This window comes from Atta colombica, unplaced genomic scaffold (genome assembly GCF_001594045.1).
Source record: "Atta colombica isolate Treedump-2 unplaced genomic scaffold, Acol1.0 scaffold33, whole genome shotgun sequence".
NCBI classification, from domain to species: Eukaryota; Metazoa; Arthropoda; class Insecta; order Hymenoptera; family Formicidae; genus Atta; species Atta colombica.
The window spans coordinates 2,063,954-2,081,805 of NW_017259437.1; the positions used below are offsets into that span (position 1 = coordinate 2,063,954).

The following is a 17,852-nucleotide window of genomic DNA, read 5'->3' on the forward strand; positions in this document are numbered from 1 at the left end:
CTACAATAAGTATAGCAAGTCTTAAACCGTAAGAAATTAACCAATTACAGTCTAATGTGAGGAGAATAATCGACTATAATTTGTCAATTTCTTACGAAGCTACATCTATTGTATATCTGAGCTGACGCAACCCTGGTTCTATATACTCACAAAACGATTACAAGCTTGTTGCGGCAATCAATCTAAAGCGTCAACTTTAAGATAAGTTTAAAACAAAATGAACTTTCTACAACAAACCGTTAGTGGCGTTAATTATATCATAATGGCAAGTCAGAATTATAAGTCATAAATCTTAGAAAATTTACATCCAGCATAAATCATATTAAATCATTATATCACAATATTTCAGTCAATCACAAGGATGGTAGTTCTCAAAGAAAATAACAATACTCTATATGATTGGTCAGTTATAACATAATCTAAGTTTTAAATCATAAGAAATGGAATTTGGCCATCTTCACGCAGTCACTGACTTATTATTGCTTTATGACATACAACTGATTTGCTTACAACTCGCTCCTGCTCCTTCTAACCTATTCCTAATGGCTTATTGTAGAAAGCATTAGAGCTCAATTAATTCTCCATTTCATTTCATGTAAATGAAAGACTCTGATTGATTGATAATTCTCTTATGCTTTATACATCTGTGTTCTAGCCTTTTTTAGCCTGTAAGTTAAGTTTTGAACAGACCTGCTATACACAGTAATCAATTGGTTCTGTAACTAGCATGACTTGCGCGAATATTTAACTTTTGTCGACCTCAAGAAAAATTTGGTACATTCTTCAATTTGGTACATTCTTCTCTCAGTTGCTCACGGATCGATTCCCGCTGCCAATAGAATCTTGCCTAATGACATTTATTTTCATCGGTAGTATGATTCCCTGGGCGATGCCATAGTGTTGATACGCATCTTTTCCGTAAGCCACGTTTAGTTCTTCGGCCCGTTGATTGGGTTTACTCATGTTCAATGACGAGCTCGCCGGCGAAGCAGTCGAGGGTACGCCCGCGATACCTTGCAGCGCGTTGAAACTCTGCATTGCCAAGTGAGAAGAGGCCGACGTTGTGATTTGCGTCATGATTGGAGGCGAGCCTTCGATTCGGCCAGGGAGAGCGCTATTAGGAGGCTGGGGCTCGGCTAGAGGTGCATTGCTTATTATCGACGCCGTAGGTGCTTTATCAGTTCGCGCAACCGGTGGAGCGATTGATCTTGCCGTTCGCGAAGTTGATAATATAGCAACGGAAGGATTATCCGCTCGAGTTGTCATCGGATGTGAAGAGACGGATGTCTTTGTTGATGCACGTGCTGATAACGAGTCCTCCGTCATTTCCGATGTCCGTAAAACTGTTACGGATTGCGTCTTTCTCGCCAAATCGATCTGAGCCTCAGCCGAACGCGTCTCTGAAAACGGCGCTGTATGAGCGCGATTTTTTCTGACCGGGATTTGCGGGCTCATCGGTACAACTCTACCAGCACTATCCGGGATACCTGTAGTTTTAGGCGGCGATTGTTTGATAGGGACAGCAGCGATTAACTGCGCGGAAAGCGGCGATTCATCTCGAGAGTTGTTAGCATTGATCCTCGCCTGATCTTTGATGTTTCGAGTGCCGTTGGCACTAGGCACGGACGATTGAAGATTGCTCGCGGAGAAATTATTCGTTGTCGGCGATGCGAGGACATTCACCGAGGTTGCGGAAAGATCGTGAGTCTGATCACCGCCATTCCTTACGGCGGCGAGATTTGGATCACCATTGGGGAAACTGGCGAAGCGCGCGATCGTTTCTCGCTCTTCAGCTACTTGAGGAGCGAAAGGTATTTTCCTTTCGATGGGCTTTACAGGCACTCTGTTTTTCGACGCAATGCGATTCTTTGCGACCCTACTGTCTCTTCTCTTTCTAGAATTGTTCGTCGTGGCACTTGGACGTCTTTCCGGAAAATGCCTGCCTCTCATGGAGATCGATTCTGTCTCCTCGCTTCCGTTCCCATCATTATCCTTGTCTTCATCTTCACAGAACTCCGAGTCCTCGTAAACATCAGACTCGTCCTCCTCGTTTTCCTCGACGATCGCGCTAGCTTGTATCCATTCCCTGATACGATCCTTCTTCTTCGAATGATCCACCGTTGTCTCGATCCCGTACGTCGTAAGTGTGTGGAGAAGTTGATTCTTCTCCTCTAAGGAACTGTGAAAGCTGTACATAGACGGACATAGCTCGTCCCTCTCATCGGCGCCGCCTGTAGATATAAAAAAAAATGTCGCTAAGATATCGTGACATATCGCCGATATTATCGCGATGCAATGTCAACTGACCATTCAACGCTTTTTCGACCCCGAGTTTCGCTAGCCATCTGTCTTCTAAATATTTATTTACTTCCAACACGCTGACTGGTCGCTTGTCAATCTTCGGATCCAATAGCCTCTTGAACATTCTTTATAAAATGCCAAAATATTTATTTAGTTACGCGCTTTATCACTGTTATGGATATCCAGAGGAGGAAAAGGATTTGAAGGATTCAACTCTCCCCGAAATTTTTCTTTTATATTTTATCTCATTATATTTTGTTTATTTTTTCAGGAAATAAAATAAAAATTATAATTTATAAAATCTTTTTTTCATTTTTTTCCATTCAAAATCAGGATCGAAACAGAGATATTCTAAATTCTCAGGTCTAAAATATCAAGAAAATTTGTTAACACAAACAATTGCTATTTATGTGATAATAAAAAATTGATAAACCATCCTCCTTCTGAAAAAATCCTCTATACGTCCATCACTATAATATAAAGCTGTATGTGTTATATAAAGATATATGTGTGTCACAACTTAAAACGTTATAAAAAATGTAAAAATTTTATGAGTTGTTTTATATTACGTTTGAATTTTTATGTAAAATTTAAACACAATTCTCTTATTGATTTCAAAGTTACTTAAAATTTTTATTATAAAATATAAATTTCTAGTCGCCGTTTTATTTATCACGAACAACACTCTTAACAATTTTATAACAATCAAAAAATAGCGCTTGAAAAGTGAATGAATAATAAACTATATCGTATGTTCAAGATGCACATTGACGTAACATTACTGCATGGCGCTTAATTTCGCGTTCTCAGATTCTCAAATGAAAACTCACCTCTGCGCCCGTGAGCTGATCAGCTGAAATAATTTCGGTTTCTTGGCGATGTTAAGCGTCGCGTTGTGCCAGTTTTGATATCTGGTGTAGCGCGGATCGTCCATCGCTGCTTTCTGCCATGGCAGGCATCCGGTCAGGCAAACAAATAGGACAATGCCGAATTGCCAGACATCGTGCGACGTACGAGCTCTGAAAGTCATCCGTCCGTCATCGTTAGAACATATATCCTCAGCGACAATGTCCGGACTACATTTCAACACTGGAAAAAAATGTTCTGATTAAAGCAAAAGAACTTAACAAGAATGACATTTTGGTGAGAGCAAATAGAGAAAGTTATGATAATCAGAAATACTGTTCGATCTTTCCAAAATGTCATTCTGTTAGGTCCTTTTGTTGATTTAATCAGAACATTTTTCTCGGCGAAATATCATTCATATACGTCACAATATATCAATAGCGTTTTTATATTTAACCAAAATTTTGGATATGGAATATTAAAAAATTAAAATTTCGAAACTTTTCAGAAAAGATCAGAAGAAAGTAGCATAAAATTGAGTGCTCACTTTCTCTCTCATGATAAATAAAGTTATGAATAACAACATCAATGATAATAATAGTTTTGTTATGTGTGTATGAACGCATTGCAACAATGATTTGAAAAAGCAGTATAATAGGTAGTAGTATGTAATACGTGACAAACTATCAAGTGCACACAACAGGCGTGGCTGCAGTTGATTTAATATCTAGCTTGAATAGTAAGTACATGTAGATGCATAATAGTACAATTGTCGAATGTAAATGTTTATCTTATGTAGAGAAAATGCAAATTATTACTATTTAATAAGAAATGCTCTTGATATATTCATATTCAAATACACAATACAGTACATCGTAATATTATTCTTGGAAATAAAATCTATTCATAACACGATGCGATCCCTAAAGAGTTACACTTTTCATTCAATTCAAAAAAATCGAGATCAAGATGGACCTGATTTTTATCCTACTTTCCCCTTTTCTTTCCAGGCCTTCAATTTTATCCTACTTTCTCTTAATCTTCTTTCTTTCTTCCAATTTTCTGCGTGCATAAATATCACGTGACAACAAAAATGAGTAATACATATAAGATCAATTACAGTATATGTATATAATTACTTGTACGTCTCATCAGTGTCGATCTGCAATACTTCAGGCGGCGAATACGGCAACCATTCGTTATGCCTTCGTACGACGGTGTTAACCCGTCTAGTCTCGCCGAAATCGCACAGCTTGATACGCGAAAAATCACTACGAAATACGAGTATATTATCGAGTTTGATATCGCGATGCACTAGTTCACGGCTGTGTATATGATGCACCGCGGCGGCGAGCTGCCTGGCCACCCTCTTTGCGTGCAGCTCGCCCAACCCTGTCTCCGTCACGTTCGACGTGAGATCGCCTGAAAATCGATGACATGATAACTGAAATGTATTTTTGTGCAACGACAACGCGAATGTCATGTTCTTTGGAATGACAATCGTTTTATAAATGATATTGCACCTTGGAAAATATTTAGAGCTATTGTTTAGTCTTTTCATTGCGCGATAAAAGAAGTACGTAAAATTGCATCAACAATAAGTGCAAAATTGATACGATTTTATATGTAATTTATATACGTAAGAATAGGACTATATAAAGTTGATTAGATATTGATAAGAGATCGGAATAGATATGAGAACAGTAGCCGTGAGATAACTAATTATAGATGCTAAGTAACACATGGCAGGAAATATATCTCAAAGTCTTGTTTAAATCCCGATTGGTTCCATTTATCTTCTGCCCTAAATGTATATTTATCCGATTTTATATATAATTGTTATACTTATTCTTTTAATTAATGTATTTATAAATAAATTGTGAATTAGAGTACTTTTTAGCAATATAGATAATATTACAGATTTAATGGAATCAAAAAATATTATTTCTTCAAAAATAGATTTAATTGATTTTTTTTTAATCTACGATATATTTCTTTTGCAATATAATTAAATAAATTTCCTGTATTGCACGATCATAAATAATTTTGATTAAATGAAACAAAAATGTTATAACTTATTTGAATTAAACTCTGCGCCAATTTATACAGATAAGAAAATAGATTGCATAGCGGACTCAGAATTCGAAACTAAAAACTTAATGAACGGCGTCTGATTTGTAAGATACACAAAAAGTCGTCGCGCACGTGCAAGCGAGCGTCGTAAAAAAAAAATCTCACCGAGCGGGGCGTATTCTTGACTGAAAACGTAGAAGCCGGCCGTCTCGAACGCCACGTCATAGGTGGTTATAATGTTTCTATGTGCCGACAGATGTAACCCATAATGAAATTCCCGAAAGAAGTCCGAGATGCCGGTATATGCCTTCGGCAGGGCCTTCAGCACCATCTCGGTCTGTGTACTGCGATGCTCGGTCAGCAGGATTTTGCCGAACCATCCCTCGCCGACGATCTGCAGGATGTCGAACTCGTCGATCAGATTCACCTGTCCCAGAAAATAGTTAGCTCTCGACGCGCTGCCGCACATGACGTGGTCGTGATCGATCGAGAGTCACGTCGCTGCTTTTCGAGCTGCGAATGACGGATGAAGAGAAACCCAAACGTTCGCCAGTCGGATCGTAATGACGCTCAAACCCGAGAGACCTCGAACCTCGGGACAAAGCATGCAGCATACACGACGTCACGAGGGAAATGCAATCCCGATGGGAAACGCCAGGGAACGCGCGAGCACAACGATGCGTTATCCGCTGCACGCTGAATACGACGCGACGCCCGTACGGCCGACGCCGATCTCTACGCAACATCTATTTTTACTCCAACGCACGCTTCGAACGCACGTTTTCATCCCGATGCGAACCCGACATACAAGACGATTTCCCCTTAATACCGTTTCGTTGAACCATATATCTCTATTTCGATTAAACAGAATCTATCCAGACTATAGAGAATCGAATAAAAGCTTCGAGTTTTTACTTGAGAAATTGAAATTATTTTTTATTTTGATACGCTATATAATAGAACATTTTTTATGTTTGTACGCATTCTTTTTTGTAATTTAGATAATGTAACCCTAATTAGAACAAAAGTTCATACGAACTTCAAAAACTGTAACTTTATAGAAAATGAACGAAAATTAAATTTAAGTTAATAAAGAGTTTTAATACCCATAGCGAAAAATCACATTCACATCACTATATTCACGGAAAATTGAAAATTCAAAATAAACTCACAATAATTATGGATAATTTGCGATATTACTATGAAATTATTAAAAAGGTCGCAGTAATATTATTATTGTCTGTACATGTTATAATGTAAGTAATGTCACAATGAGGTGTAATTTTTATCACATTGCAGATTCATATGACGTCATTCAATGACGTCACAGCGATATCATACCTGTGAGAAAGCGGACATCTGCACGTCACCATGACTTTATTATGATAGTATTGTGACATTACTTATAACTTTTGCTATAGGAAATAGCTTAAAATCTCTACTTTCAAAACTGTGTCTTTTAAATTTCTGTGAATTTGATAATTTTAAAATTTTCCAGTGAAATGAATCTCAAATTCTATTTAATTTCTGTGTCATCAAGAATGTAATTAAAGCTATATGATTCAATATTAGAGATACAAAGTCACTAAGTGATCCAACAATGACGAGTCACGGTCGCAAATGTCGTCTTCGTCGGATTCTCTGTTAGAGAAACATTGGTGCAATGCCAGGCAAAAGAATGGTCGTTAGTTGAACGAACATAATGAAATGCTGCTCGTTCGCGAATCCTATTTCTGGATCTCAATGTCTCGAAACTGGAAAAGCTCTGCGTGTGACTACCGCAGCCATTGTTTAGGCTTTATTCTCGAGGAAAGCGCAAGACACTTTAAAGAAATGCCTTAGCTGACAAAGGAAAATCCAATTGTGACCGGTTTTCGTGAAAAAAAACAGAAGAAAAAACACGGAAAGAAAGGTATTACCTTCTCGAGCTCGAACTCTCGTATTCTGTGAATGGATCCTCCGATCGCCTTCTTCATTCCACTCATCTCGATAATTTACAGTTATAATGTTTTCACCGAGAATAGATGTTCTGGTTCGACGCACGGACTCAATTGCGACGACTAGACGTTACATATTCCCGTATCGCTCATAAATCTCACAGTATCGTCGGTCATCGTCCCGAAAAAGTTCCGCTCTTCAAAATGTATCCAATCCTGTAAAACGTTTGATTGATGTATGAGACTGACATCGTGATGAAAGGAGTATAAACATAAATAGAAATAATTATGTTACGGCGAATGTTCGTGTTATACGAATTACATGCATGCGTCGGTTAATTCATGTGCACGATAACAACATGAAAAGGATTCCAACGTTATGGTAGTAATATACATGGTAAGAAGTAGGACGCGATGGAAATCAGACGAATATACTTCGCCGTAAAATGAGAGTCTAACGACGCAACATTTTTGACGGGAGACGTTAACAGCATGAAATCGTTATTCTGCAAGTGTGTGTTGTCGATACAGCCGGATGCCGGCTAGTATTTTTGTGCCGTGTACAATTATTGCGCAAGGCGAATGTGGCTGCAAATTTCACAAGGAATGAACACGATATATATATATATATATATATATACACATGATTTGGCAGATTGCACCCATCGACAATAGATACAAGATGAACGTTTCCGAAACATTTCTAGCAAATGGAAAGCGACACATGCGATCCTTTTGACGTAATAAAGACGTTACATCATTCGTGAATAATAAATCGATATTCTGGATTTCCCTCTTGTCATTTTTCATTTGCTCAATAAAAATAAGCGCGTGTCTTTCTTTTCTCATCAAGATGGATATACGTATCATATTATCCAAATAGAACAATAAACGTCAAAACGATGTTAAAATAAATCATAGATTTAAAAGTAACTTCTCGTAATCATTTTAAAGCTATTTTGACGTCATTTTGGTATCATGGTGACGTCAAAATGACTCCAAAATTATCACTAACAGCATAAACTTTTTAATCATTTGCGATTTATTTTGCTTGGAGAGAAAAATGTAAATTTTAAATGATTGTTTGAATAGCACCAATATAATATTTACGGAAAATATAATATTTATGGAATATTTAAATAAAAAGGTATAATAATTAAATTAATAATTCTTGTATCAAATAAACATATTTGCATTTAGTAAATATTTAACACTAGCACTATTCAAATATTTATTAAAATTTCGTATATATTTTTCTCTCAGAGTATGTACAAGAATTAGGCAATGTTGTAAAATTTAAAATGTCAGACATTTATGATTACTTGATTTTGAAAAGGCAGGATTTAATTAAATCCATTTTATGCCAATTCCTATTATGTAGATTAACTTTAATCTTATTGCCGTTTAACTTACTTTTTATCTTATTACAGTTTAACTTACTTCTTATCTTTTTCCAGTTCAAAAAATTAGAAAAGGCTAAAGTGTAAGTTAAATCAAGATAAATGTAAATCTCTACATTGATAAAAATGAACATTATTCAATTATTAATTCGACAAACGAAATTCTTAATTGTTGCCAGACTATCGTATAAAGGTCTCTCTCCGTTCTCTCTTTCTTAAAAATGCTTCCATATGATATAATCGAGAAAACATGCGGCAAGCAGCCAATAAATGCATTTTATTCAAATCGTATTCATATCGGTGAACGGTTGATGAAACTTGTGAATCGGTCTCCCGTTGTTATTTATGTAAGCACCGTTCACGATTCACGGAAACACGAACACTCACAGCATGGAGTTGTCCATGCAAATTTACAGATCGCGTGCACCACCCCGCTTCAGTAATCCGTCCGCATGCCACACTGGGATTCGAGGAAGCATTTGGAGCAGTGGAGACACGAAAGAGCACAATTAATACCACTGAGAAAGCGCGTGTCTTCGTCTCGGGAGGACACATCTGCTGATGAAATCCGCAAAAAATCGTCGATACTCGCGTCTGGAAAATCTACGTTGAGAGATTAAGTCGGTATCTTTTTCTCCCTCTCGCAAATCGCGCAAATCGAGCGGCCACGCACCTCGAATGATCTCACAACTGGTCTACCGTGTTCGGTGCACTGTTTGCCTGTCTGCAGTATTTATAAAACGCTAACCGGAAAGCGCGGTTGGCGAGCTGATCTTGGCGTCTTGCCGGCTTGCCCGCGCATCCATCACCTCTTCCTAAGGGCGCGCACCATGTTGCGATTATTGTGAATCTAACTCCATGCCATCAGGATTTGAGCTCGCACCAACGAATTTTAAGTAATCAATTATATATTTCATTCCAAGTTTTTAACTCTGAATAAAAATTTAAAATCATATTTTAAATAGATAAGAGCTTATTTATCATCGAAATTAATCCTAATTAATTTGTTGACATTGTCTTATGTATATGTCATTTTTTCAAGTTATACGGATGCAAGACATTTACATTAAATAATAATAAATATTAAACTGATATATTTATGCAGTAATAAATATTAAAATAGTAATTTTTTGTGATGAGCAATTTAAAAAAGCATAAACTGTGATTTATGTTTTATTTATGCGCAAAAGTAACTGCTTTGTGTAAGGTCGAAGAATGAAATAAAAATGGAAATTATTTCTCATGATGTCATTCAAGCAGTTTTTTGTATTATTGTGAAATGTGTAACGTGTGATAACAGTGAGATTAGTTATTGCTATATAATTCTAATAAAAAAAATGTTTACGTTTTATACTTAATATCAACACTTTCGATAGTATTATTAATAAGTGATTATTATATATGTATACGCAAGTATGACTAAGTATGTATTGATAAACAGTATCATCAAGTATTTTCAACGCTTTATCGATAATTCTAGCGCACAAAGGTTAATTTTTACTGGTTTTCCTATGAAGAATGCGAGAATGTAAATAAATTCTCCATGATATTTCATGTGTACGAAAAATTACCATATCGTTTACGCCACAGTTTTTGTATATCATCGGTCTATTTATTTTACATTGCATATGTACACATTTAATATAAATTTACAAGCGTGCAATAAAATTAAATATTCATCACGCATCGCCCAAAATGTATGACGTTGTATAACTCCAAAATCAACATGTCTGGATTTGTGATATTATCAAATCGGTAAATCTGATTTCGTCGAATTCACATTAATTCCTATATATATCATTGTAAAAATAATTCTTGGATATTTTTTAACAGACAATTTGATGAATGTTAATCGTTTTTAAAAATCTCATGAGATCATCATATAAAAATCATCTTTATTTGTAAAATCAATTATTCCGATATTTTAATTTTATTTAGGTACGAGATGTATACATGAAAAATTTAGACGAGTAAACATTTCAAGGAACATCTTTTCGAAGAAACATCATTTTATCGTCGCATATTTAGATTACATCAAATGCATTTTAATGACTGCACTATATTCAACACCATCTTACGACATCATGCGGAGATACACAGAACGTCATCAAAAGGGATTAACCGACGGAGAACGTTACCACAGTTTTTCATCCATTTCCATCTAAAATTATAACATGACATTTTCTACATTTCCTTTCTTTTCTTGTTATGTTCTTAAAATATTTACACATTTCAATAATGACAAATATATTGAAAAACGCAACTAATCAACTACATCACAATAAATCTGAATTCTCAATAAAAATTCTAATATAACATACTTATACATTTAATTACATATATAACAACGTTTGTTTGATCATTTATAAGACAATACGAAAATTCATAACATCAGCAAAAAATTTATCTTGAAAAAACCATTGTGCAGTAACGCCCTCTCGAATACTGCAACTACAGCAAAAATCCGATAGTATTACTTGATGGTATTATTAATAAAATATTTATTTTTTTTTTTAAATTTTTTATATATATTATTATTTTAATTACTATTTTTATTATCGAAAAAAGAATAAAATTCTCGAAGATCATGAATAATTTAAAGACAATTGTTCTCTTGACGCGTATTTCGACAAAAATTTAAATATTTAATGCAAAGTTGAATATGAGATGGGAAGGAAAAAAAATTAAGAGAAGATTTCATATATTTGTATCTTAATTGCGCTTTCTTATTTACATTTCTACATCAAGATATATATATTCGCATTCCAGATAAATAAGAGAGTAAAAGAATTTAGTCGTATTATGTCATAAATTATGCATTTTTTTTCTGAAAAGTTTTGAAAAGAATTCATTTTTGCAATTAAAAATGAACTCAAAATTGATAACATATTGCAATTAATTATTTTTTAATTCTTTTTAAATTCTCTGTGCAATCAGAGATATACAATTTTTTTGGAGGAGAGGGATCATGACACAAAAAACTTAAGCAGTAAAACGTAAATAATAAGCGAATTGGTAAATCACAGTAGAGATCGTAAAGTTATAATTAGTAGCAAATCCAACATATTTTGATTTCTTTACAGCTGCTTATACTTTCATCTTACTGCTTAAATTTTTTGTGTGCTAATAATCATACCTAGGCTGTATTTCATTGTAAATATCGGAAAACTACAGTATACTTAACGTAAACTGTAGATTAATTTTCAATATTCACAGTGAATATAACGGAATGCAGTCTTGATAGCAGTATTCATAATCCGATTCTTATTTGAAGACCGTCTTAAATAATATCTTCAGATGCTAATACAACCTTCTGGTTGACTCCATGACATTTTAAGGCAATCTCAAATATAAGAATTAACTATGGGTGCTTTCCATTTGATAACACAAGTCAACACAAGTCGACACAAGCATCGTTCTATTCTATCTTGACATTCAGAGAGTAATAAAGAGAATAATAAAGATAGAACGTGTGTCGACTTGTATCAATTTGTGTTATCAAATGGAAAGCACTCTATGAATATCGATTTTAATCAAGGAGATTTCGATTGAACACTCGGCCAAAAGCTTCGTAGTTCGCGCCATCGTGATTCACGATAGTGTCCGAGTCCGCAACAAGATGGCAGTCGTGGCGGACGACCGGCTGGCGCTGGGAGCGCGCGTCCAAAGTCAGGAGTATCGTGTCGTCGACTCAGTCGAGAGTACAAATACGTTACTACAGAGAGACGTTCCACCACGTTCCATAACTTTCTCATGTGTCACCGCGTCGCGGGTGTGTGTACGCCCGTCGTCATCTCATAGTGTCGTGTTTTAACGCCGTCATCCGAGAGGGAGGAAAATAAAAGAAAGCTGAGATCCAGTACCAGTACATCGTCGTAACGTCGATCGCGGGGAATTCCGCGATCCCGGATCTTGCGCGCGATCGCGAGAGTGCGACGACTTCATCCGAGAGAATAACGGAGAAACGGTCAAGCGGGCGACGCGACGTACGTAGAGGTACGCTCTCCTATATACGTGCATGCTGCACGTTCATGCATGTGCTTGCACGCGCGCGCGCGCAATTGTAGCGTGAGGAAGCGAGACAGACGGTGGCGGATCGACGGAGAGGAGTGAAAGAGTCGGGCGGAGGAGGAGGCGAGAAAAAAAGTGGGAAGTGTGTCGCGCGCTCGCGGCGCACCGTCGTCATCGAGGAAGGTGCCCGGAAGTCGCCTACTGCACGCGCGACTGCTGCGCGCCGACGAATAGACAAATAGACAAAGAGAAAAAAGTTACCGCGGGTGGGCGAGGTAGTTCCCGACATAGAAAGAGCGAGAGAAAGAGAGAGAGAGAGAGACACGAGACGAGATCAGAATACAGAGTACTACGAAGTGGAGGAAGGCACGGTTGCGTAAAGAAAGAAGAGGTGATCCATCAACAAGAACACAAGAGTTTCGCATCCCGCGAGACAGAGAACGTATTAAGGGAGAAAAGAAGAGAGAGAAGAGAAAAGAGTGGGAGAGGCAAGAGGATTGCGTCGCGGACGGTGGAATGTACGAAGCGATCGAGCGGTGCCGTGTAAACACGCGTCTCGAGTGAACCGGAGCGGCCCACCAGCGACGTTCGATTCGATGTCGTTGGCTTCCTTGTCGTCGTCACCGTCGCCGTTGTACGGCAGCCCCGACGGTTCGCGTCGTAGAACTTGTGCGGGAGGAGCAACCGGGAGCAACATCTGTGGCATCGATCATCGTCGCCGCCGGCACGGCAGACACGCGTAAATGAATCCACATCACAAATGACGGTGGGCGGACCGGGCAGACTAGCGAGGTGCTGGCTGGACTCGTCGTCGTCGTCGTCGTCGTCGTCGTCGTCGTCGTCGTCGTCGTCGTCGTCGTCGTCGTCGCCGTCGTCGTCGTCGCCGTCGTCGTCGTCGTCGTCGTCGTCGTCGCCGTCGTCGTCTTCGTCGGTTTAACGGACAAAAAGGTGAGCTTTTTTTCTTTTGATCTCTTGGTACACCTTATTTCTCTCGTCTACAAGTCTCTAGTGGACTCTTCTGTAAAAATGGCTTCAGGCGTTCTACCGTTTGCAATTGTTTTATTGTCCCTAAGCGGTTGTTGCACCGTACGATGTTGCTCCCGATAAGATAATTTTCACGCGATTATGTGTTGATAGCACATCACTCAACTGACCATTTCTAAACGCGTCGCAACGATGGCTGGAGTTCTGATCGCAACATGTTATTCCGACTACGTCGTAATTGATATTTCTTGGATGCTAATTTCCAGACAAACTTGTTTTTAAGTTCATTTCTATCACGTCTAAAGTTAGTACAAAGTGACAACAACGCCTTACATTTCATCAATTAATTTGATGTATCGTATAATTATTGGATGAGATTTTTTTGGGCAACTTAACATTACACGACACTTTATTTTTCCTTTAATTTGGCTTTGACTTTATTTGATTTTATTTGATTTGACGAACCTTACATATCGCTCGTTTGCTACAACTGACATAATTGTGATAAAAACTGCGATTTTGTTGCTTGCAGAAAAACGGAAACATAAAGAAAAAAAGGGAAAACATATTTTTAAAGAACATATTATTTCTGTATGTCCAAATTGCATTTCAAAAATAATATTACAAAATTTTAAAATCAAACCATTGAAATTCAAATCAAATTTCCATCATTACCATTTTTTTTTCTGAAAAACTTTGTTTTTTAATTATGTGTTGCAAATGAACGATATATCTTCTTTTCATGAAGTGAATTAAAGTATATTATTCATTTGCTACAACAATAACACAACTAAAAACAAAGTCCTTAAAAAAAAGTTTTAACAGATAGATCTTTATCTATCTATAAATTTTGTCTTTTTTTACTGTCAAACAATTAACTTATTGTTAGTGTCATGCTAACATCACAGTTGAAAACAGTAAATCTATTAAATTGAAAATTGCATTTTAAAATCAATTTATTACAAAATTTTATCAAAACGTAAAAATGTATTTATAGATAAAACTTCTGAAAAACTTTGTTTACTCTTTATCTCTAGGTGGATAAAGATCTATAGATAGATCTTTATCTACCTATAGATTTCGTCCTTTCTCTCTCAAGTGATTAACTTAGTGCCAATATTACAGTTATAAAGAGCAACCTTATTGATCGCATCTTACCTTAATTATTAGTGAAGATGGTACCGCTTTCATAATTCACATACATTTGTGCTAATCGCGTCAAAGAAGGTGCACGTTATCAATGCAGTATCGAGACTTTTAATTTCTATTACATTTTTATCGTGAGAGGAAAAAAATAGTTCAAGGTAAACGTCTATTTCTCTAACCGAATAACTCCCCGCCCGCAATGATTCTCGCAATGCAGCTTCAAAAGAACCTCGATGCATATCGATTGCATAACAGTTACGTTGCCGGTAGTGTCTTGCCAATGTACTTATCAATAAATAGCATGCCAATCGTTTGTATAGACACTATATTTACGACGTTATCGTGCGATAATATCGATCGTGCAGAGAAACCATTCCGGGAGTTTGTCCTCCGAAGAGATATTTGGGTGGGTCCATCGTTGTATATCTGATAAATTCGCAACGTATGGCGGTCCAGCGATCTCTTAAGAATTCGAATGGGTAAACACAGTACGAGCGCAATGTAATATTATCCCAAGGAGCTTCTTTGTCTCTTTTATCGAATACATATATTCTCTTATCGCTTTATATCGTGTACATTGTGAGATGAAACAATAAGTTCTCTGGGGATTAATCGATTATCGCTTTACAGAAACTTGGTACTTCCGAGATTATAGATCTAGCAAGCTTCTTTTGGAAAATGTTGAATTGAATGTGATAAAAAAAATTGAATGAGACATTATGATTATGACTCATTATCTTCAAAGAGATTTATTCTCAAAAAGAATAAAGAACAATAATAATTTTGTATTTTATTAAATTTGCCAAATGTTAATGAAATGTTTATGAATATTTCATAATTTTATTGTCCGGGGAGAGGATAATAATGTTGCGCAACATCACGATAATACGAGATTAGGGGAAGAAAGGATTTTTAGTTAAATATATATTCATCATTGAGTATAAACTGTTTTTAATATTTATTTTTGTTTAATAATAATGATAATAGCTATTGAGGCTATTACAGAAACAACAATTGTCAATGTATTTATTTTATCAGCATTAATAAATAAATCGTATATTTAATCATCTATTATTTAATGCAAATTAAATAAATTTAAATAAATTTTATTTATTAGGCTCAAAGAATTCTAACGAAGCATTTTATGAGCACTCTGTGCACTCTTCCTCTTCTTCTCCTTTTTTTTTAAATTGTAATTCTGCAAAAATATTTCGATTACATTCTTTCACATAAATTAAGTTGGCGTTTGAATAGTCTGATAAAACTGAATACATGAAACAATTACGTAGCAGAAATTACTTTGCCAGAAATTACAATTCGCGTAAATCCGCAAAAGTGGAGCACAATGGTCCTGAATTTAATTAATAGCGATAACATCATGTATAAACACTTATCGAATATAAATGTATATAAACATGTACTTATCGAATATAAAAATTAATAATATCAAATTTAAACAATATAATTGTATTAGAATACTTGATGTTGATACTTAAATATTCGATTAATTTTTAAATTAGATACGATATTTCGGAAACGTAGAAAATAGAAAAATATAGTCTTTGATATCTTCTCTGTGATTTTTGCAATAATTCTCATTTCACAGTAATTGATATTCAATAAAATCGTAAAAAAATAATCGACGTCACGCGGAACGTCAAGGAAAATAGAATTTTATTTTCCTCGAAATTTTGTACGAATATCACGCATGTAAAGAAATTAATGTGACGCAAGATTATTGATTGATACATGAATGATTACATCTCAATTATACATTGCTCAATAATAATTACAATATGTCATTGTCGTACAAGTTGTCGTAAAATGTTTGCCTCTTTTATTATTTTATCATCAACAATGTTTGTTAGCTATAAAGATAACTTATGTTTACACTGAGAAAAATTGCTAGTTGAAAATGAATGAACTAGTAAATTCTGATCGTATCAATTAGAATTCCGGTTGTCATGATTGAACATTTGATTATCTCGAGTAGAATTAAAACAAATTTGACTATAAATTTCTGATTTTTCCAGAATTCCAATTAATATAATGAAACTCTTGTTTCAATACAATTAGGAATAATTTAACTGAATTTAAAATCAATATTTGTTTTGTCTGTCTGAACAAAAAAATAATATTTTTAAGATATTTTCGAGAGGATAAAAAATATGAATAAATTTGTTAATGGCGTTTCTTTTAATTCATCGTTGTTTGATATTTCTCCCAGTTTCTTATATCGATGAGATTTATTCGAAGAAAGTTTATTAAAAGATTACGTAACGTTACATATTTTCACAAGTTTCGACAAGGCATTTTATACAGTTTCTTCGAAATGAATGAAATTATTACCTTTCCAAAAAGTATTTTGTGGAACTTTTAATGGAAGGGCGTTTCATCTTACTGAAAAAAGATCAAAGCAAGAGCAATATAGGTCAGGAAATTTCAAACGAAATAATTACGCATTATATAATTAATCAAACGATGAAATTATCAAAATTTTCTGTTATTGATTACTTGCAGAAATGCTTCTCTTGTTTCGATGAAACGAAAATATATTAGATCATATTCGTAGATTAAAAACTAATCATTTCCAGATGAACTGTTTAACATTCCTCTACGTCAACCCTGCGACACTTGAAAAAAATTCCAACGAAACTGCCAGTCGTTTCTGGCTACTAATTTTATTTAGACCGTATAGCTTTTCACATAGTTATTTTTTTATTTAGTTTTTTAATTAGTTGACTTAAGGCCTTAAGAGATTTTCCATTTCTAATTTTTTTTTTCAGAAATACTTTTTATTTAAATTAAAATTAATTTTTCTTGAGCAAATTTTAAAAACATTTTCTCAGTATAAAGATAATAAAATATTTTGATAATAAAATTTTAGATTAAAATTTTATTAAAACGAGATCTGAAATTAAATTACGCCTGAAATAAAAACATTTTGTTTTTTCTGCATTTTTGAAATGACTTGAAATGAACTTGATTTGTTCGTTTAATCTGAGAAACTTATAAGCGATGCTTTCTTTATGTAAAAATGTATCTTTTTTTAAATTTCCTTGAAATATGTTAGGTTGAAAAGAGAGACAGGAAGTAGAGAGAGAGAGAGAGAGAGAGAGAGAGAGAGAGAGAGAGAGAGAGAGAGAGAGAGAGA

General features: G+C 35.4%; 2 protein-coding genes across 5 annotated transcripts in view; one reads left to right on the plus strand and one right to left on the minus strand.

Annotated features, from left to right (window-relative positions):
• Nucleotides 1–408: 408 nt before the first annotated feature.
• LOC108690498 (serine/threonine-protein kinase KIN4) lies at nt 409–9,268 on the minus strand. 4 transcript variants are annotated; one of them, XM_018197808.1, is made up of 8 exons: nt 9,231–9,268; nt 9,074–9,160; nt 7,140–7,373; nt 5,386–5,647; nt 4,287–4,569; nt 3,132–3,320; nt 2,308–2,426; nt 409–2,231 (listed from the first exon to the last, which is right to left on the minus strand). In XM_018197808.1, the coding sequence occupies exons 3-8, from the start codon at nt 7,203–7,205 to the stop codon at nt 805–807; spliced, it is 2,346 nt and encodes a 781-aa protein (XP_018053297.1). In that variant the 5' UTR covers nt 7,206–7,373; nt 9,074–9,160; nt 9,231–9,268; the 3' UTR covers nt 409–804. The 4 variants fall into 4 exon arrangements, with proteins under 4 accessions (XP_018053297.1, XP_018053296.1, XP_018053298.1 ...); XM_018197807.1 differs by having other exon boundaries at nt 9,074–9,245; XM_018197809.1 differs by lacking the exons at nt 9,074–9,160; nt 9,231–9,268 and adding an exon at nt 8,945–8,996.
• A 4,178-nt stretch (nt 9,269–13,446) lies between these two features.
• LOC108690569 (serine/threonine kinase SAD-1) overlaps nt 13,447–17,852 on the plus strand; it is a 22,502-nt gene continuing 18,096 nt past the window's right edge. The window contains exon 1 of the mRNA XM_018197939.1: nt 13,447–13,516. The gene's annotated coding sequence lies outside the window, so the exon portion shown is untranslated. The remainder of the gene's footprint in view (nt 13,517–17,852) is intronic.